The sequence below is a fragment of the Dryas octopetala genome, chromosome 4 (assembly GCF_963921425.1).
Source record: "Dryas octopetala chromosome 4, drDryOcto1.1, whole genome shotgun sequence".
NCBI lineage: Eukaryota > Viridiplantae > Streptophyta > Magnoliopsida > Rosales > Rosaceae > Dryas > Dryas octopetala.
Genome location: NC_141369.1, coordinates 3053483 through 3075899, shown reverse-complemented (window position 1 = coordinate 3075899; position 22417 = coordinate 3053483). Strand labels below are relative to the sequence as shown.

At 37.9% G+C, this 22417-nt stretch overlaps 3 protein-coding genes across 3 annotated transcripts; all 3 read right to left on the bottom strand.

Annotated features, from left to right (window-relative positions):
• Positions 1 to 493: 493 nt before the first annotated feature.
• Positions 494 to 3236, bottom strand: LOC147286199 (cytochrome P450 81Q32-like). The gene is made up of 2 exons (XM_086241740.1): positions 2235 to 3236; positions 494 to 1283 (listed from the first exon to the last, which is right to left on the bottom strand). The coding sequence occupies exons 1-2, from the start codon at positions 3165 to 3167 to the stop codon at positions 663 to 665; spliced, it is 1554 nt and encodes a 517-aa protein (XP_086097866.1). The 5' UTR covers positions 3168 to 3236; the 3' UTR covers positions 494 to 662.
• A 9547-nt stretch (positions 3237 to 12783) lies between these two features.
• Positions 12784 to 18560, bottom strand: LOC147286197 (uncharacterized). Its single transcript, XM_086240696.1, has 7 exons — positions 18517 to 18560; positions 14303 to 14555; positions 13969 to 14204; positions 13676 to 13891; positions 13470 to 13571; positions 13311 to 13391; positions 12784 to 13221 (listed from the first exon to the last, which is right to left on the bottom strand). The coding sequence occupies exons 2-7, from the start codon at positions 14553 to 14555 to the stop codon at positions 12784 to 12786; spliced, it is 1326 nt and encodes a 441-aa protein (XP_086096822.1). The 5' UTR covers positions 18517 to 18560.
• On the bottom strand, positions 14891 to 17146 carry LOC147286198 (uncharacterized). Its single transcript, XM_086239197.1, has 3 exons — positions 15420 to 17146; positions 14945 to 15328; positions 14891 to 14903 (listed from the first exon to the last, which is right to left on the bottom strand). Exons 1-3 carry the CDS (start codon positions 17123 to 17125, stop codon positions 14891 to 14893), a joined length of 2103 nt encoding a protein of 700 aa, XP_086095323.1. The 5' UTR covers positions 17126 to 17146.
• Positions 18561 to 22417: the final 3857 nt, after the last annotated feature.

The window sequence follows — 22417 nt, the reverse complement described above, 5'->3', positions numbered from 1 at the left end:
TGCAAGTGAACTGAAACTGTAGAAACTGTAATTTCTGGAACTGCAAATGAACTGAAACTGCAGCTTCTTTATAGTAGTAGGTTCTTGATTTTTTTTGTTTAGTTCAGTTTTTGAAACTGCAGAAATTGTTTCTGGAACTGCAAGTGAACTGAAACTGCAAAAACTATAATTTCTATAACTGCAAATGAACTGAAACTGCAGTTTATTAAAGTTGCGGACTTGCAGTTTCAGTTTCCGTTTTTTGGTGATGCGTTGATGCTGGTATTTTGGAAGATGTCTGCATGTTATGTTTTTGTTATGTCTATTTTAGGATGGTATTTTGGGATCTAGTGGTGGTGGTGTGGTGTCTGCATGGTATTTTGGGATCTAGTAGTAGTGTGGTGTCCGCAAATGAAGAATGAGTTTGTGGTAGTTGGACCGCAAAGGAAGAATGAGGCTTTAGGTGGTTTTGGTTAATAAAATTAGATGACAGTACTTATATATTAATGGACTATAAAATAAAATTAATTTGGATTCCATTTTATTGTCGTCATACTAAAAGGCTAAACAGTTCGTTGACATAGTGCTTCGACTTTCAATTGCACTTTCAGTTCAATTCTAATTTCGGAAACAAGTCCAATAAGTGGTAATTAAGAAGAATAGATCGACTAATTAAGCACTTATCATATCCTCAGATTCTTGAAGACCTTGTCCATCACTTGTCGCGGTTTGCACATGACCACCAAGGGGTTGGCTCTGGGCATTGCGAGTCCTGTGCCTTCAACCAAATCAGCTTTCTCTGCATTAACTCTATCCCATTCAAAGCTCTGAATCAAAGAACCCAAAGCCGATCCCACCACAAGTTGTCCCAGCCCAGCCCCAGGGCAAACCCTCCTTCCCATCCCGAATGGCAATAATTTATGCGCTTCAATTTCTCTACCTTCAAATCTCTCAGGCCTGAAGCAGTTGGGTTCATCCCACACCTCAGGGTCTCTATGAACGGCCCAGGCGTTGGCCAATATAATCGTGCCGCGTGGCACGTCGTATCCCCCTAGTTTACAATCTTGGGATGATTCATGCGGGAGTACCAATGGAAGTGGAGGGAACAATCTGAAAGTCTCGGAAACTATGCAGTTAAGGTAATGTAACTTTGATAAATCTTCTTCTTTGACCAATCGCTCAAATCCAACGTGAGTGTCAATCTCATCTCTAGCCTTCTTCAACACCTCGGGATAGTTGACCAAAAGAGACATTGCCCATTCTATTGTTGTTTCTGATGTGTTGGTGCCTCCAATTAGCGTCACCTGTATGGAATGGATCACAAATTCAAAAAACACAAAATTACGTATTTAGCAATTAAGTTCCAATATATGAAAATTAATTATCTTTTCACAAATTCCCTTACTTTAACCCATATCCCAATTAAAAAATAAAAAAGTGCTCCTATTTCCACACACGTGTCCTATTTTTCCATCCACCCTATAATTTTACCCATTTTTAAATTTTAAGAAATAATAATTCTCTTTTTTCACCCACCCAATTTCTTCCTCTATATTTCTTTCTTCCATAAACCCTAAACTCTATTCACCCACCAAATTTTGAACCCATATACAACCTCATACATACTCCTAGGTCAGATAGGAAGAGAGTGAGAGAGGAGGGGGCAGAGTTAAATCAGCCTATAAGAGAAGAAATCAAACAAAAAAATTAAAAAACTAAAGGGGATTTGGGAATATGAATGATGGAGACAAAATTAGATATTGGAAACAATATTTTAGAGTTAGATTGTGTAATCTCTATAAAAGAAAAAAAAAATTATTGTTCATGAATCCAAAGTGGTTTTCCTTATATATTAAAGTGTGGAAGATGAAGAGAAAATTAAATGAGTTTAGGTGGGTGTAGAGAAGTGGGTGGGTAAAGTATCTTTTTGTTTATATAAGTCTTTAGAGGTTATTTCGCAAAAATTAAATAAGTGATTAATATTTTTATGAAGTGGTGGGTGAAAAAATAGGACATAGGGGTGAAACTAGAAGCAATCAAAAAAAAAATTTTCTAACCCACATAATTTTAGGGGTAAAAGGGAAAAGTAATACCAACTACCCACTTTCTGATCTACTCTTTCACCCTCCAGTTATCGACTCTTTTGCTAAAAGAGCAAAATTTCGTACCAATCCAAAAACGTACTGTCGATGCATAAATCAAAATATATATGAATTAATTAATTCTTAAAAGAAACATATATACAAAACACTTACTAGTACGAGCCCTTTGATGATCTCATCCGTGTAATAATCTGGTTTTGATTGTTGCAAGGAAAGCAAGTGATCGATCATGGTATCATTACTATTGCATTGGCGACGCTCATTTACTAGACCTTGCAAGAAGTTATCCATCTTCTTACTAATAATGGACATGTTCTTCTCGATTCCCTTGTAATCTATCCAGCGTAAAAGTGGCAAGTAATCTCCAGCATTGGATGCACCTGAAAGCTTGAAAGCGGCACTTATAAGCTCCTGAAATTGCTTTGCCTCGTCCTTGTTCTGGATGCCTACTTCGCCATAGTACCTCTTTCCAGCCACCATTCTGGTTATGTTATTAAAAGTCAGCTCACAGAGCTTCCATCTTAATTGAACTCTGGTAAAGCCGCCGCCACTGGATGTAGACATCTTATAGAGACTAGACAGTAAATGCTTAATTTCCTCTTGTCGAATGGAAAGATACATGTTGAGGCGACCAGGGGAGAAAATTTCAACCGAACACAGGCGACGGAGATTGCGCCAGTGATCACCATAGGAGGCTGAAACAAGGGCAGTATAATTGTAGCCCAAGTGCCTGTGCAGGGTCAGATGAGGACGATTCGCGAAAACGGAATCGTTCTTGGTGAAGCATTCCTCGACAGCGGTTGGTGATGATGCTACAACAGCAAGGCGTGAGCCGAGGCGGAGGGAGAAGATTGGACCATGTTTGAGCGAGAGCTTGTGAAGGGTTCTATGTAAGGGATTTTCCAGGAGATGGAGGTGCCCAAAGAATGGACGAGCTCCAGGTGGACAAGGTGGGAGTTTTGGTGATCTTGCTCTTGTGTGAAACAACAACTTGTACACCACCATAGCTGCTATCAAAGTTGAAAAGAGAGATACGTATAACCATTTGGGTTCCATGCTTGCTTGAATTAATGTCTTCGGAAACATTTTTCGGATTAATTGTTCAAGTGGCTCGAGGTTGAACAACAACGCACTGGTATAAAAACATCAGGCAGGTTGTCTATTAATATTTTCAGAGAATGTGGTTAAAACGATTTATCAGGATCAGTTTGAATCCTACCGCCCCCAGTTTCAGTTAATTAATTAAAAATTTAATTAAACACAAGGTAATGGTGAGCCTATACAAGTTTTAAGCCCAGTGGGCTTTCACTTGAGGAGACGTGTCAGAAAATGTGGTTAAAAACCTTAGACTGATTCTTGACAAATATAGCTATGATTTAAAAATCGTGAAAGAAGATCATAAGGTCCATTGATTTTAACTACTAAATTTCAATAACTTTTTAGTTTAGATACCAAAATTAAATAGTATTTTAAATTAGGAACTAGTTGAAAAGTCAAACAAAATAATAAAGTAAAAGGTATTAGAATTTATAAATATTACATTACATGCTACTACAATAAAAAAATAAAAATAATATTATTTCACAAATATTATATTAATTTATACTATATTGTATTAAAAAATATATATCAATCCAGTTACAACTTAACTGTGACTGTCTTGGTAAATTAAAAGAGACAACTCACGCCACTATACTATGTATTATTTTGAGTAAAAGTATTGTTTTGATCTCTATTTATACTATATTGTAGTATAATTTCTCTAAAACAAATTTAATTAAGTCACAACTTAATTGTGACTGTTTCACAACTTAGATGTCTTAGATGTGACTGTCATTCAATCACAACTAAATTTGAGGTTGCGAGTGTCGTACAGTCACAACTAAATGTGAAGTTGAGACTGCATTAGCAAATTTTCAAGATAATATAAAAGCCTCAAAGGCAATTTTGTCAAAACTTTATAAATTTTAACTAACACCCATTATATGTGGGCCAAAAGACAAAAATGTCAAATGGAAAAAGCTCAAATCAAAGGGGCCAACATGTTTGTGACCAAATCTAAAAAACTACATTTAAATTTAATAGTTCAATTGAAATATTATATGGTCTTCATGCTATACCAAAAAATTATTAAGATTTGGTATTTAATCATAATTTTCTAAAGATTATATGTCTATACAAAGATATTTAAAAAAATTATGGATAAATATTATTGGTCCCTTGTAAGGATACCGTATGATCATGTGGGGATGACCTCCAATAATTTGCAATCTCAATAAATTATAAAAATCCTTGAATTCTGGGTTTTTTTTTTTTTTTTAATGATCAGGTGGGAATGAGCAGGATCTTGTGGCATGGCTTGGTGAATGATGCTTTGCATGTGATTTGTGGATAGACTTGCTCTGTTTGTGTTTGTTGTGTTTATGGTTTATGCTTCTTAGCGTTAGCTCCTTTGTTGGGCTTGTTAATTTACTCCTAACCTAAGAAGTACATAAACTTCAATTAGGTCATCGTGTCCGTATTGAACACATATCGAACATTTGGATACCCTAACACGCTTTGGACACTGTGTTGGAGTGACGTAGAATGTCTAGTTATGGAGTACAGGGACTGAGCTAAGCATCAAAAGTCCAATTATGCGGGCCGTAAGGGATAGCTGTTGTAGGACTCTTTGTAGTCTGGCAAACTTCTTTTGGAATTGTTTGCGGCTCAAGATTCCTATTTCGGCAATTCCCGAGATTTTTGTTATTTAGGATTTTCTTTAATAATCAGCTTGTTATTTAGTTGGATTTTGTTACCTTATTAGTAATTTTTGAGGTTTATAGTATTTACCCTAATTGGAGGCAAATGCTCTAGCTAAACTCTATATAAGCTATGTTTTGGCACTTAAGCCACCATCCTTGCGATTTAGTCGATATGTTAGCCTTAAATCTCTATAACTTGAATCATTAAATATTTTGTCTTTGTCCTTGTCCTTGTCCTGGCAATATATATATATACAGGCTTCTTCAATTGAGGTATACCTCAACTTATTAATGTTGAGGTATGCCCTATTGGGGCCCACACGAGTCGTTTTGTGTCGATCCGAACCGTTCATTTTTTACATCTCCATTGATAGATCATCTTTGCAAAAAATTAGCTAAATCGAGGTTCAAATAAATGGACGAACCAAATATTTTCGATGAAACCGTCCATTTATTTGATCAAAGTTAGATAGGCAAATGATTTTCGATTTGACTAATTTTTTGCAAGGATGATCTATCAATGGAGATGTAGAAATGAACGGTTCGGATCGACACAAAACGACTCGTGTGGGTCCTAATAGGGTATACCTCAACATAAATAAGTTGAGGTATACCTCAATAGAAGGAGCCTGTATATATATGTCGATATGTTAGCCTTGATTGGCAAATTAATTTATTTTCATATGGAGCTATAATTGTAAGAGTTGGTGGACTTAATGAATATGTCCCATGAGAAATTGACAGCACAAAATACATTATATGGATGGAACATAAGACAACCTATGATTGAAGTTCTAATGATTTGGCCTAGGAGAAGGGCTTCTAAGTATTTGTCATGGTATTTATTGTGTATTGTTTTATTTCATGGAATATCACTAATTTTATGCTCCATATATTTATTGTGTATAGTTTATGTTGGTATAATATAATATACTATTATTTATTTATATTTAAGATTCAAAACTTTATTTGATTTTAAATATTTTGTCAGTTTAATTCAACAGTTACAACCTTTCACTAAGGGATAACTTCGGATGGGTCTAATCCAACAGTCATGACTCTTTAAAGAGGCATGTAGATTTCTATTAATAAAAATCTCATCAGACAGAAGAAAATAACGTTCTGCACTTGTCTTTTATTTTGTCTTTCATCATCCTCTTCCATATCCTACTCTCTCAACTCTCATACTCTATTCTTTGGACAATCAATATTGACTTGGCAACCGGTTTGCCGTTTGATGTGCATAGCGGATCAGACATCTGTGAGTTCATTGGGTTGTATCTTGGAGTTGTAGGCGACCGCCATAACCTGCACGTAGGGAGGCGTCTACGGCTTTAGATTGTTATTTTTATAGTAATTAATAATTATATATCAAAATATATAAATATATCTAAGTAAATCAATTAATAGAAGTATTGAAATCAAGAAGTATAAATCAGTTAATAGACAAGATGAAAGATTCTGGCACGCAGTAAGGATCATTGGAATGCTTTAGAAAGAGTATTTCAGTATCTAAGAGGAACATTACATTTTTCTTTATGTTTATAGAGGTTTTCCTAATGTAGTAGAAGGGTACACTGACGAAAATTGGATTACTGATAGCTCTGATGTAAAATCAACTTTTGGATATGTAATTATTTTGGGTGGAGCAGCTATTTTTTGGGGATCTAAGAAGCAAACTATAATTTCTAGAAGTACCATGGAATCTGAACTTATAGCTTTTGATACTGCATGCATTGAGGCTGAATGGATTAAGAATTTTTTGCTAGACATACCATTGGTTAGAAAACCCATACCTACTTTTTCAATACATTGGGACAATAAAACAGTGATAGAGTTGGTAAAGCAGACACATACAAATAAGAAAATGAATAGACATATTTAAGTTAGATATAAATCTGTGAGGAGCTTGTTGAATAAAGAAGTTGTATCTTTAGATTATGTTAAGTCTGAAAAAAATATTGTTGATCAGTTGACTTAAGGTTTATCTAGGAATACAGTCCTAGATTTGTCGAGGGGGATGGGTTTAAACCTATAAGAAAGTCACCTGGGGAGGAAACTCAACCTTTGTGATTAGAGATCCCATGAAGAAGGTTCAATGGGTAGAAACAATCCATACTACATAACTTACTTTCCAGCACTCTAAAAATTGGAGATTTAATTTTCAAAAAAAAAAAAAAATCTTCTACTCATCCCTATGACACTTGCTGATGATATGTGATGTTAAGGAAGGATTTTTATCCTAAATGAGTTTCGAGGTGGGCAAACTCCTGCAAGGTATTAGTCACATGTACTCTTGGAGAACTCACCTAGCTAAGTGAGAGTCGTCGTGAGGCTGCGACCGTGAGAATTGGGTTGTTCTATAAACTCTCATGAGAATCAAGATTAAGCATGGCCATTAATAGCGCTTACCCGCACAAAGATTATGTATCGGTATCATGTATGTGACTAGTTGTAATCTGAATTATTGGGTTCAAGGCTTAGTTCACTATTATTCCTTCAAATGAATGCTATTAACACTAAGTGTAGGTTCAAGTCCGGAAGATACCTACACCCATTACATGGTATAACAGTTTCCCAAATCTTCCTATTCTTACATGTCTGTATATTTTGTTTTGTTTAATTCTTAAGGTTTGAATATTGTGGGGGATTGTTGGTATAATATAATATAATATTATTTATTTATATTTAAGATTCAAAACTTTATTTGATTTTAAATATTTTGTCAATTCAACAGTTACAACCTTTCACTTACGGGTAACTTCTGATGGGCCTAACCCAACAATCATGACTCTTTAAAGAGTTTAAAGAGGCATGTAGATTTCTATTAATAGAAATCTCCTCAGACAGAAGAAAATAACGTTCTGCACTTGTCTTTTATTCTGACTTTCATCATCCTCTTCCATATCCTACTCTCTCAACTTCCATACTGTATTCTTTGGGCAATCGATATTGACTTGGCAACCAGTCTGCCGTTTGACGTGCACAGCGGATCAGACATTTATGAGTTCATTGGGTTGTATCTTGGAGTTGTAGGCGATTGCCATAACCTACACGTAGGGAGGCGTCTACGGCTTTAGGACAGAGACTGTCGTGTCTCTCTTGGATTCACAGGCCAGAATCTTTCATCTTGTCTATTAACTTATTTATACTTCTTGATTATTATAAAATTGATTTAGTTAGATATATTTATATACATTGATATATAATTATTAATTACTATAAAAATAACAGTTTCTATGTTTTGGTAAAGAATTGATATTAATACTTATGGGCTAGTAGTTCAGTGGTACTAAAGGTCGTTCTTAAGGGTTGTGAGTTCAAGGGTTCGAATCTCACCCCATTGTAGTCAAATGAAAAAAAAAAAAAAAAAAAAAAAAATTGATATTAATTATCTTACATACTTTGCAGGTTGCTTCAATGCTACCGAAAAAGGGTTCGTGGTTAGAAATTCATTTGATGCAAGAAAGCTATGTGAAATATTATGGAGATAATTCTGCATCTTGCTTGTCATGTCTTGATTGGCTTGTATTATTGATGAAGATTTTTGATCCCGCAGTCAACCCATCCGCAGTCACATGGGTGACTGCTCAATTGAGATCATCAATCATGCAACACGCACAGAAAAGAAGACAAATGTCACATGGTTTGCTGAGTGTGATTGGAACAGAATCACAGATCGAAGATTTGTGCTCTATCTTAAAAAAAGAGATCTTGTGGGTTAGAGTGTTAGACAAACAGTGCACCAAACGATGGGATGACCTCCAATAATTGGTTTATGCTTCGGTTAACATGCAGAAGTAACATGCAGTGCACCAAACAGAATCACAGATCGCAGAAAACTGCAGAAGTAACATGCAGTGCACCAAAAGAGACTGACAAGTGGTTCTTGCTTCGGTTCCTGGAAGGGCAGAACCCAACTTAGGATATTGTGAGTGACATGTGTGAGACTGACAAGTGGGGCCCACAGTCTTAGGATATTGTGTGTGGCGAATCGTGATTACTGATTAGGATGCCATGCAAAGACACGCTCCGGCCATCTTGAATCATTTGTTGTTCAGGCACTATAAAAAAGATGGGCCCAAACACTACGCAGAAAACTGCAGAAGTAACATGCATGCTACCACAGGGATTTCTCTTTGATCGATCATTGTTATGGATTTTGGTCACTATTCATCGATCAATGTACTTTCTATCAACTATATCTGATCCAACGTCATCATTATTAGATTGGTTATAGCTTCTCCTATGTAAAAGTAAGTAAGTAACATGGTACCAAAACTTTCTCCTCTGTAAAAAGAAACACGTGCTATGCTTGCAAAGAGCCAAAGACAATGGTCCATTTATCTCCAACACACCACGCGTAAAAGTAACATGTGTGCTTACTAGCTAGGCTAATTACGCTAACTGGGACATTTGCTATTAATGGTCCATTTAATTAATAACAAATTAAGATTAAATAGCAAATCTTAATAATTTTTTAGAATAACATGAAAACTATATAATATTTTAATTAGATTACCAAATTTAAATGTAGTTTTTTAGATTAAGTCACAAACATGTTGGCCCCTTTGTGCTGAGCCTTTCTATTTGACATTTTTATCTTTGAGGCTTTATATTGTCTTGAAAGTTAGCTAATGTAGTCTAATTGTATGAAATTACAATGTTGTCCTTAATTTAGTTTAGGGTATAGAAATGTGATGTAGGGTATAAAAATGGGCTGCACGGTATATAAATGAAGTTTATGGTTTAGAATTAGAGTTTCGGAGCTTATGGCTTAGGGTTTAGGTCTCAAGAACCTAAAACCTGGGAGCTAAACCCTAAGTCATTTTGTTGCGTAGTAGTCAAATACAAACCTAATATTTTTTTATTGATTTATTTGTAATTGACCATATTTTTTTTTTATTATAGTGACATGTGATGTAATATGTGTAAATTATAATATCCTTTACGACATTATTATGTTTGACTTTTCAACTAGTACTTAATCTAAAATGCTATTATGTAAAAAGAATCCTGCTTCCAATGCTCCAATAATCTAAGTAACCAAGAATAAAAAAAAAAAGAAACAAATCTTCTATCCATCCGATAACCCAAGCAAGAGTACCAAACAGGCTCCACCCATGGACAAAGCAAAGGCATATTGTTGAGACTGGTCTAGCTCTCCTAGCTCACTCCTATGTGCCATTCCCTTATTGGGATGATGCCTTTCGAACAGTTGTGTATCTCATTAATCGTATGACTTCTTGTAATCTTGGGATTAATTCTTTGTGAGAATTACTATTTAGTCGTCAACCAAATTATACATCCCTTTATGTCTTTGGTTGTGCTTGCTTTTCTTGGCTCCGTCCTTATAACAATCACATGTAGGAATTTCGGTCTCATTTATGTGTCATTATTGGATATAGTCTCAACCACAAAGGGTACCATTGTCTTGATCCCACTACTGGTAAAAAATTTTTTTCCCGTCATGTGGTCTTTGATATATGAGTCATCTATTCCCTTTCAAAAACCTACAACTGGGATAGACTCTTCACTACTGAGGACTATGTTGTAAATTTTATTTGTTTATTTTTTTACTCGCAAGTATACGAGCCTTGTAGTAAGGGTCATATAATTAATGAGGTCAAACCCCTAGGAGTGTTGCAAAATAGACACACTAATTTAGAATTTTTAGTTAATTTATCTCTAACCTACCTTAGAGTTGATTGGTGATTATATGATGAAGACTAAAATAAAAATAAAAATAGATGCAAGAAACTAAAGTGAAAAAATAAATACAAGAGAGAAAAGTGTAGGAATTTAGACAATGGTAGAAACCAAGGTCTTGGATTCCACACCACTATATGACAACCTAGAGCATTTATCTAACAATTTTCCAAAGGAGAGCACCAAAGAATCAACTTGATGCTCTCTCCAAATATTTTTATATTTTAAGCATAAAAATTACATCTTTAGATATATCATTGTCTAGCTTATGGATGTACAACTTCTAAGCATTCCATGTGAAACCAAATCTAAGGCAACTACAAGGAATCAAAGGGGGTTGCTTATGAAAACTACAAAACCCATATTGTACGTCGGAGTAGGCTCTAACTACCCAATATACATGGCATAATGGGTAAAAGAAACCATTTTTCCACAATAATGACAAATTATATTTATTAAATCTAAGTTAAACATGCTGATAGAGGGAAAATGTTAAATAAATAACTAATGGGTCATACCATGGTAGTATTTCGTCCTCAACCTTGATGAGGAGGTTAGAAACCCACCATGGTGTGTTTCATCCCCATGAAATAAAATGCAAAAAATAAAATAAGGAACTACTTAAATTAAAAAGAGCAAGAGAAGGAAATAACTAAAGGACATATAAATTAAATAAACACATAAATTAAAGTGCTACAAAAAGAAAATAAAAGACATAAAGAAACTAAAAACTCTCACACTCTTATTTACTGTAGCTACACTGGCCTAAAGGCCTTTATGGAGGCGTGAAGAGCGGAGGAAATTGTAACGCTCCGGACCTCGGGCCCATAAAAATATTGAAACATCAACCTTTTAAATCTGTTTTATCTTTCCTTTGAGTCATGCACATAAATATAAATAAATAAATTTCTTTCAAATAAAACATTTATGTAAAACCTCTGTATAAAAACATTTTAACAAACAAAGTGGGTCTCACTGCCTCGACTTCTCCTCACTGCCTCCTCTGCCTGCTTAACCTGCAAAACACAAACCCTACACCACATCCATGGTGTACCGGGTTATGCAACAAACCCGGTAAGCTCGAAAGCTCGTATGAGTGAACTGACTTAATTAACTAACCTCAATAATTTCCTCAATTTTCATACTCAATAAATAATCCATAATAACATCAAAGCATAAATAATAAATATCCAATCACATAATATTTAATTCACCAATGATCCAACATCAAGATAATCAAAATTCCTCGTATCCACATCAAATCTCACTGATAATAATAATAATCATTCTGGCCAATCAATTGCATGCCTAATCGCCAACTATTAACCTCAACCTCAATCATTCACATCCTAATTAATAACCTCAATGCATAATCACCTTCATTGTTCATCCTTAAGATTCAAGCCTAGACTTTACCAAGTCCTAGCAAACAATGCAATACAAGCACACAAAACAAACAAACATCTATCTAATTTCACTCACTGTGCAACCACATGAAAAGACTGAAATGCCCTTGGACGGCAACACGCTCGGATAACAAATCTAGCAACATGACGGCATCGGGAATGAGATTTCCCGAGCCCGTGTACCTGTTAAGACCAGACAATCAAATCACACTACAAGAAAAAAGGGTTTGGGAGAGGAACGGAATTCGTCGCCCAAAGTAGAGTTTCGTCGCCCAAACTTTTGGGCGACGAAACTGGTTCGTCGAGCAATTCTTCGCCCAAAATGTGTCGCCCAAGAGTTTGGGCGACGAATCCATAAATTTCGTCGCCCAAAGACACCAAGGGGTGACGAATTTTTTTTGTCTCCCAAAACATAAAATTCGTCGCCCAAAGAATGTTTAGGCGACGGACAAATTTCGTCGCCCAAACACGGTTTGGGCGACGAACCCACTTATTCGTCGCCCAAAGCATGTTTGGGCGACGAAATTATCCGTCGCCTAAACAAGATTTGGGAGAGGAAAAGCTAATTTCCTCGCTGGAACGTGCTTTGGGCGACGAACAAATTTCGTCACCCAAATAGGGTTTGGGCGACGAACACATTATTCGTCGCCCAAATGTATTTTATTTAAAAAAAAAATTTTTATTTAAATTATATATATGAATTTAATATTAAAAAAAAAATCTTTATTCAAAAATTATATAAAACAAAATTAATAAATTTATATATATCCAAAATATCCATACAAAGTAGAAACAATTTAATTAATACATACAACAATTTAATTAATACATACATACAAATAACTAATGGCCCCCTAGGTCAGTAGCATCATCGACACCGGTGGAGGAGTCTGGCATGCACTGGTCGATGTTGGGCGGCAGCACAAACCCAGGTACAATCCTGGCCAACTGGCCAAACATCTGCTGCATCTGCTGCACCTTACTCGTCTGCTCCGCATATGCCGCTCTCGATTCTTCTAGCTGACCCTTCAACAACTGCACTTCAGTGGTCAGGTTGACTATATCTGCAGATGGCTGAGATGAAGACCCGGCGCTGAGATCACGAACCCGACCCGCTCCCATTCCGCGTATCTCCCTACCACGCCTAACACCCAGTGTCTCCGTCATAATACGAAGACCGGCATCGGGATCGGGGACTGAGATCGTCTCCAACGGAGTGTCCGGAGGGTACTGGCTGGCCACCTCCTCCAAATAACTCGCCTTCTTGGCGAGCATCTCAGCCTTCAAAATATTATACACAAGTTAGGAATTAAGAAATCAAATACAAAAATTTAAATTTGTGAAATAAAACTAAAATATAAAAAACTAACGTGCTTCGCCTTGCCCTTGTCGTTGCCGGGTCGGGCATAAACATCCCCGTAGTTGTCGACCTCCGGAAATTGCGAACCAGCCTGAAAAAGAATGTAATGTTGACAAAAACTCAAACAATACTAAGGAATATATATATATTAAATTAAATAATAGCGCACCTGACGATATGACTCCACCCGGTATGAGAAGGGCATGGAACCACCATGATGATCAATCCTTGCGGGCGCTTTCCGGTTCTGAAGATTGGCATTCGACTTCCTCTGTTAAATATGAAGCAAATTGGAAATGCACATATTAGTGTATACACAATAAAGGAATAACATAAGAAAAAATAATTGTGAAGTCTTAAAATGATATAACATACCAAAAATTCCGGACTCTGAAAATGAGTGCACAACCACTGCCACTGATCAAGCCGAGCTGCCATCTCCGGAGGAGGGCTGGCCAATGCCTCATCTGCTGATCCAAACATGTTATATTCTTTGTGCAGCTCGTGCTTCCATTGGGCGTACACTTTTCTCAATAACTTCTCCATATACCTAGCTACATCCGGATCCTCCATCCGAATGTCATAGTTTACCTGAAAAAAATGCAATTATCAAATTGTTAGGAATGATCAAATTAATCGTCCAAGTATATTAATCGAAATATACTCACAGAAATGGAGCCCATAATGCTCCTCTTGATGGCGTCATCAACCTTTTCCCAACTGGGGAAAAGCATGGGGCATTCACCACGGATAATCGATCCGACAAAGGAAGCGAAAGTACTATGCACCTCCTTGCTCGGTCGTAGGTGACCTTGCTCAATAACGATTCGAATCCTCTCGTTCGTCGTGCGAGTGATTCGCGACGCCTTCAACCCTCTACTTATCCCCCTCGTGGTTTTGGTACCTAGAAAAGCAAATATAACATATTAATTTCACAGTAATCTTATAACATCTAAATAAAATTAAACATAAACACAAGTGATGTGAAAACATTTTTCTTACTCTCTGATGATGAGGCAGTACGAGTGGATGATGCAACATTATCATATGCACCATAACGGTGACCCCGTCGGGCCCTCCGTGCCGACTGAATCCCAGACCCAGTACTAGATGAGAGATCTGGGGATATCGCCGGGGTCGAGTCGCCCTGGGCTATGAGGTCGGGCTGGGCTGCAGGGGCGGGCTGGGCTGCAGGGGTGGACGTAGATGCTAAAGTGGACCTCCGAGATCCACCCCTGTTCGAGATCAAACTCATCTGCACAATTCAATAAATATTTATGTTAGTAAAAAAGAAAACTAAAGTAATAACTTACTAATCTGAATCATCATTATCACTTACTAATATGAATCACCATTATCAATTACTAATCTGAATCACCACTAGAAATACTCATTTCATCATCATCATCATCGATACCATCAACATCATCATCTTCATATTCATCTTCATCTTCATCTTCATCTTCATCATCTTCATCTTCATCATCTTCATCATCATCATCATCATCATCATCGATGAAATCATTAACATCAATTCGGGGAAGTGGCCCAAGATCAATTGATAAGGCATCGATCTCAATTGGAGGAACGTCATGTATCTCGACTTGTTGTATGATAACATGTTCCTTAAACCATTTAGGAAACAATTCCCGATGCTTTTTCTGTACACGTTCCATGTCCCATCTTGGATAGTCGCGCTTCATTAGTTCCTCATGCTCAATGCGTAAAGAGTCAACTTCTTCGCAATTGTTGAGTATGAACCAATGAGCCACCTCCATATCGTGTTTCGAGAATTCAACAGCTGATTTAGGGGCTTCGCCAAATGGTCGTGTAATTTGAGAAAAGACAGAAAGTGTCTCATTTTTTTCACCGCCGTCGTCGTTGCGTTGGGGGCGATTGAATGACGTCTCAACACTGCTGAGGTACATTGCACAGTACGTGATGGACTCATTTGCAATGTATGCCTCTGCTATGGAGCCTTCGGGGCGTGCCCGATTTCGGACGTACCTTTTGTAATTACCCAACATTCTGCAAATGTAATTACATAGTGAGAAAAATTTTATGAGTAACATAGAGCTGAACTTGGAGAATAGTAATGAAATAGTTTAGAAATTGTTACCTTTCTATTGGGTACATCCACCGGTAACTGACCGGCCCAGCAAGAATTGCCTCTTGCGGTAAATGTATCATTAAATGAATCATTATATCAAAAAAGGCCGGTGGAAATATTTGTTCAAATTTGCATAGGATGTACACAATCTCATCTTTCAATTTTGCCATGTCCGACACGCGCAACGTCTTAGCACAGATATGCTGAAAGAACCTCGACAACCCAACAATCGGTTCAACCACATCTTCGGGCAAAAACTTTCGAATACCCACCGGAAGCAGACGTTGCAATAAAACATGACAATCATGACTTTTCAAGCCCAAAATTTTTCCAGAGTCGATTTTCACATTTCGAGAGATATTGGCCGCGTATCCATCTGGAAATTTGACCGATGCAAGAAACTTTAAGAATTCTTTCTTGTCCACAGGCTTCATGGTATAAAATGGATGTTTCTTTATCAATTTATCACCCTTCTTCGTTAACCACAAATGTTTCCTGATGCCCATTTCTTGCAAATCTTGTCGAGCCTTAATTGTGTCCTTTGATTTACCCTCAATGCCCAAGATTGTCCCCACCAAACTTTCGCACACGTTCTTCTCAATATGCATTACATCGAGATTGTGCCTGATTTTCAACTTGGACCAATACTCCAACTCGAAGAATATCGACTTGTTTGTCCAATTTAGATGTGCAGGTGACCTTGGCATATTTCGTTCTTTGTTAGAGGGATGTTTACCAATCCGGCCAAATTCTAAGTTATTCAACTGCCTCAAGATGTCATCACCAGATAATTCTTTAGGTTTCACGCCCATCTCCTTTTTTCCGTCAAAGGCCTCCTTACTGTGACGCCATTTATGATCCCCCGGCAACCATCTTCGGTGGCCCATATAACATACTTTACCACCATGCCAAGCGGAAGTTATATCTTTATTACAAGTAGGACATGCCATATAACCCTTGGTGCTCCAGCCTGATAAATTCCCATAAGCTGGGAAATCATTTATTGTCCACATGACTGCCGCACGCAAGGAAAACATTGTTTCGGTGGACTTATCATATGTCGGCACACCATTTTGCCACAATTCTTTCAGCTCATCAATCAACGGCCGCAAATATACATCGATCTCCTTGCCAGGGGATTGCGGTCCTGGAATTAATAGCGTCATAATTGTGAATTCTTTTTTCATGCATTTCCAGGGAGGCAAATTATAAGGAACCACGACCACTGGCCAAGTGCTGTGAGATGTGCTCATATTTCCGAATGGATTAAATCCATCAGTAGCAAGTCCTAATCTGACATTTCGTGCATCTGCTGCAAAATCCGGATATATCTTGTCAAATTCTTTCCATGCGCTTCCGTCTGCAGGATGTCTCATCACATCATCCTCAACCCGCTTATCTTTGTGCCACCTCATGTCACTTGCAGTATGTGTCGACATGTACAATCGTTGCAACCTTGGCTTAAGTGGGAAATAACGCAACACCTTTTGCGGAATCTGTTTCTTTCTCTCTACAGACTTGTTCTTATATCTCGGTTCATTGCACACAGGGCATTTATCCTTCCCTTGGTGTTCTTTGTAAAACAATACACAATCATTCTTGCATGCATGAATCTTTTCATATCCCAAACCGAGATCTTTCAACACCTTATTCGCAAGATAATGGGTTTCAGGTATATGATTGTTCTTTGGAAGCATTCGTTTCAAAATCCCCATCAACTGATCATAACTTCGATTCGAATGTTGATTAAGTACTTTCCAATGCATTAACTCCACAACAGCAGTTAGCACTGAGAACTCTTCACAACCAGAGTACAATTCCCACTGAGCTTGTTTCAACAATCTCTCGTACTTATCAAACTCTTCTCTTTGGACTTCGGGCAACCCATCATCTTGATCCATATTATCGCTCTCTGTATCATGCTGACTGACTTCGTGATCTAGCGATGCATATGGATAAGCATCGTTTATTATGCCCATCACTTGGTCATTATCATCAGCAACAGATTCAGTAGGCTGCAGAATTGTTCGGGTCTCCGAGGACGTCGAAGCATAAACTCTCGGTTCACCATGATAATACCATGTCGTATAGTTGTGTGACATCCCAAATCTCACCAAATGAATTCTGACTTCACGCACTGTCTTCCATAAAGAGTTGTTACAATTCCGGCACGGACACCTTATATTATTCTGAGCATTGACATGTTCCTGTGCAACTTGGATAAATGACTCGATCCCATACAAATATTCATCACTAACACGATTCGTATTACGTATCCACTGTCGGTCCATGATGCCTGTTTCCATATTACACGACAATTAGAAAACGATGCGTCACCATTCTTCGTCTCCTTATGCCTCCGGTAAGGGCCCTATCCCATTCGAGAATGCACATATGTGTCGTGGTTGTTGGCTCAAACGACGTGGTTTTGATCTGGGAAAATTTCGGCAGCATCTCCCTATGGTTCTCCAAGTGCACGACGTAGATATTTAAAACAAATATCTAGTATGCACTCGAAGAACACATAAGGAGATGTTGCCGAAATTTTCTCAGATCAAAAACCACGTCACATGAACCGCTAACCACAACACATAATTGTGCACTCCCAAACTGTCCATGGGTAATTTGACAATTCAAGAATCATATTGGAGCGCAGTCACGCCAACCGGCCATGCGCGCGTCCAATAGACTCTCGAACGGGTCTAAGGTATCGATTGAAATTTAGTGTACAAAGTTATCCACTGATAACTTCGCACGACTAGTTAAATGTACAAAGTTATCGATTGATAACTTCGCACAAGCGCTTCGTGCCACATGACCTCACCCAGTACTCGAGGAGTGCTGGACTACGTCATCGAAAATTTTGCAATTAAAACTAAACTAAATGTAACATACAACTAAATTATAATTTATCTAACAATATACATATAAGCATACAAACAAACTATTAAATTTTAGCATATAAAAACATACAAATTAATTAATGAATTTTATAATTAATTTTAACATACAAACTAATTCACTCAAAAATTTAATACAATTATATATGAAACATTAAATACTAAATCATACAAAAACTTAACTAAAAGATAGATTAAACACATACCTCACCAAAAATGCAATTATCCTTCACAACAAATGCAACACTATCCTTCCTTCACCAAAAAAATAAAGCATTGTCAATATGGGCCCAACATCAATCTAAATTCAGATTTCACAACCAAACCACTAAATTAAAAAAACCCACAACATTAACTAATTACCACTAAAATCAGAAATTTCACAATCAATTTATGCAAAATCCACAACAAGTACAAAAATCCACAATATTAGAAAACATAAAAAACAGAAAATACCATAAAAAACAGAAAATACCAATAAAAAAACAGAAAATACCATAAAAAACAGAAAATACCCAAAAAAAACAGAAAATACCAGAAAATACCATAAATTCAAAAAAAAAAAAAAAATACCTGTGAGCTGCGAGCTGCTTTCGGCTTCGAGTGGGGGGGGGGGGGTGAGCTGCTGGCTTCGAGGGGGGGGGGGGGTTTTGGGTGAGTGGTTTCGGCTGGGGGGGGGGGGGGGGATGGGTTTAGGGTGAGTGGTTTCGGCTGGGGGGGGGTTTCGGCTGGGGGGATGGTTTCGGCTGGGGGGGTTTTGGATGAGTGGTATTCGCGGGGGTGGGTATTCGCGGGGGTGGGTATTCGCGGGGGTGGGATGCCGATGGGGGTGGGTATTTTCGGGGTGGGTGGATTTTCAGGGGAGGGGCGGTTGGGTCTCCGATGGGGGGGTGGGTTTCGGTAGAGGGGGTGGGTTTTCGCGGGGGTTGGGATGCCGAAGGGGGGGGGGCGGTTTTGGGCTTCGGGGAGGAGGGAGGAGGAGGAGGAGGCGGAGGGAGGAGGAGGAGGGGAGGAGGAGGAGGAGGAGGAGGGAGTGAGAGCTGAGGGAAGGAGCTGCGAGGGTGAGGGACGGCGCTGCGAGGGTGAGGAACGGCGCTGCGAGCTAGGGTGAGGGATGAGTGAGTGTCGAGCTGACTGAAGTGAACCCAGAAATGGGTATAAATTTAAAGACTTTGGGCGACGAACATAAATTCGTCGCCCAAAGAGACTTTAGGCGACGAATTAACACGTTCGTCGCCCAAAGTCACTTTGGGCGACGAATTCATGGTTGTCGCCCAAAGTATATTAAAGCGACGAACATGAATTCGTCGCCTAAAGTGACTTTGGGCGACGAACGTGTTAATTCGTCGCCTAAAGTCTCTTTGGGCGACGAATTTATGTTCGTCGCCCAAAGTTGTTGACTTTAGGGCACCGTTTTATCCCGCCATAATTTCAGACTTTGGGCGACGCACTGTTCGTCGCCTAAAGCTACATTTCGTCGCCCAAAGTTGAATTTTTTTATGAACCATGATCGTTCATACGTTCGAGCTCCAATACCAAACTTCTAGATCTCCAATTGACCTAATATTTTAGAGGAATGATCTTTGAGTGACAAACTAATAAATGAACGGTTCAGATCGTTAAAAACACAATCGACATATAAGGTTCTACATATAAATCAGTGGTTTTTGCATTTGAAGAATAAAATTATATCAACTCTTTCGTTAAAACCTTGTAGCTTCAATAATTGTGAAGACCACAACGTGATTATCACAATCAGAGCCATTCTTCATATATGTTCATACTCAAAGATCAACCCTGGAAAAAATCGGCTCAATCGGAGTTCATCTACCCGTTCGATTATTATTATAAGAATCAAGATCGTTCATACATCCTAAATGCTAAACCTTACTTCTACATCTCCAATTGAGTTAATTTTTTGCATGGATGATCTTTGAGTGAGCCACTAAGGAATGATCGGTTCAGATCGTTAAAAACACAATACAAAAGTGATCTTCTACATACAAATACACTTGAAGAGTATAATTATATTAACTTTTGGGTAGAAATTTTGGCGATTCAACAATTTGTGAAGACTATAATGTGATTTCAACGATCGGAACCGTTCATTCTATTCGTTTATACTAGAAGATCATCCCTGCAAAAAATCGGCTAAATCGGAATTCATCTCATACTTCGATTCGTATTAGAAAATTTACAATCGTTCATAAGTTCAACCACCGTTACCTAACTTCTACATCTCCGATTGAGTTAATTTTTTGCATGGATGATCTTTGAGTGAGCCACTAAGGAATGATCGGTTCGGATCGTTAAAAACACAATACAAAAGTGATCTTCTACATACAAATACACTTGAAGAGTATAATTATATTAACTTTTGGGTAGAAATTTTGGCGATTCAACAATTTGTGAAGACTACAATGTGATTTCAACGATCGGAACCGTTCATTCTATTCGTTTATACTAGAAGATCATCCCTGCAAAAAATCGGCTAAATCGGAATTCATCTCATACTTCGATTCGTATTAGAAAATTTACAATCGTTCATAAGTTCAACCACCGTTACCTAACTTCTACATCACCGATTGAGCTAATTTTTTGCATGGATGATCCTTGAGTGAGCCACTAAGGAATGATCGGTTCGGATCGTTAAAAACACAATACAAAAGTGATCTTCTACATACAAATACACTTGAAGAGTATAATTATATTAACTTTTGGGTAGAAATTTTGGCGATTCAACAATTTGTGAAGACTACAATGTGATTTCAACGATCGGAACCGTTCATTCTATTCGTTTATACTAGAAGATCATCCCTGCAAAAAATCGGCTAAATCGGAATTCATCTCATACTTCGATTCGTATTATAAAATTTACAATCGTTCATAAGTTCAACCACCGTTACCTAACTTCTACATCACCGATTGAGCTAATTTTTTGCATGGATGATCCTTGAGTGGGGAATTAAAAAATGAATGGTTATGATCTTTGGAAATACAATCGTATCGTATGCTATTACATATATAAAATTGTAAACAAAAAAGTATTCTTACTTTGGGCGAGGAACTACAAATTTCGTCGCCCAAAGTGATCTTGGGCGAGGAACCTAAAATTTCGTCGCCCAAACTAACTTTGGGCGACGAATTGTGAGATTCCTCGCCCAAACCATTATTACAAAACAGGATGATCCTTTGGGTGACGAACATGTTCCTCGCCCAAACTATGTTTGGGCGACGAACACAATTTCGTCACCCAAAGTGTCTTTGGGCGACGAAATGTATATTCCTCGCCCAAACTATGTTTGGGCGAGGAAATATTTTGTCACCCAAAGTAAGTTTGGGCGACAAATTTTCGTGTTCCTCGCCCAAAGGCACTTTGGGCGACGAACATGTATATTCCTCGCCCAATGTATTTCTCAATTAATTGTTTGTTGTTAATGTTTAGGCGACGAAATATGTTCGTCGCCCAAAGTAACTTTGGGCGAGGAACGTGTTATTCGTCGCCCAAAGTAACTTTGGGCGACGAACATGTTCGTCGCCCAAACCTATATGACTTTGAGCGACAAATTTTCTTGTTCGTCGCCCTAAATTTCTTTGGGCGACGAATATATGTTCGTCGCCCAAAGTTTGGTCGCCCAAATATGTTTTTCTTGTAGTGTCACATACAATCGATGTAACAACCCGACTCAAATTTATTTGGAAATTTAAAGATTTTGGGCTAATTTTTATTTTTTGTTTTAAATTGGGTTTGACCCAAAAGTTGACTTTTAAAACTAATGAGCTTTTGATTTTGACTTTGGGCTCGTTACAAAGGTCTCGAGCCTACGATTTTAGAGACATGTAGCACGCGTTGATCCGAGTTACGGTTTAGGAGTTACGGATCGTATAAGTATAGGGCAATTGTGTAAAATTGCACTTAAGGATTTTAAAAACCCATTTTTTTCTGAAATCTCTCATTCTCTCTCCTCTCTCCAGAATTTTCTACAAAAATCTCTCTCTCTCTCTCTATTTCTCTCTCCCTCTCTCCATTTCCTCATTCTCATTCCTGTAGCCCCCCCCCCCCCCCGAAACCACTAGGTGCCACAGCCACCACCACCACCGACGAGC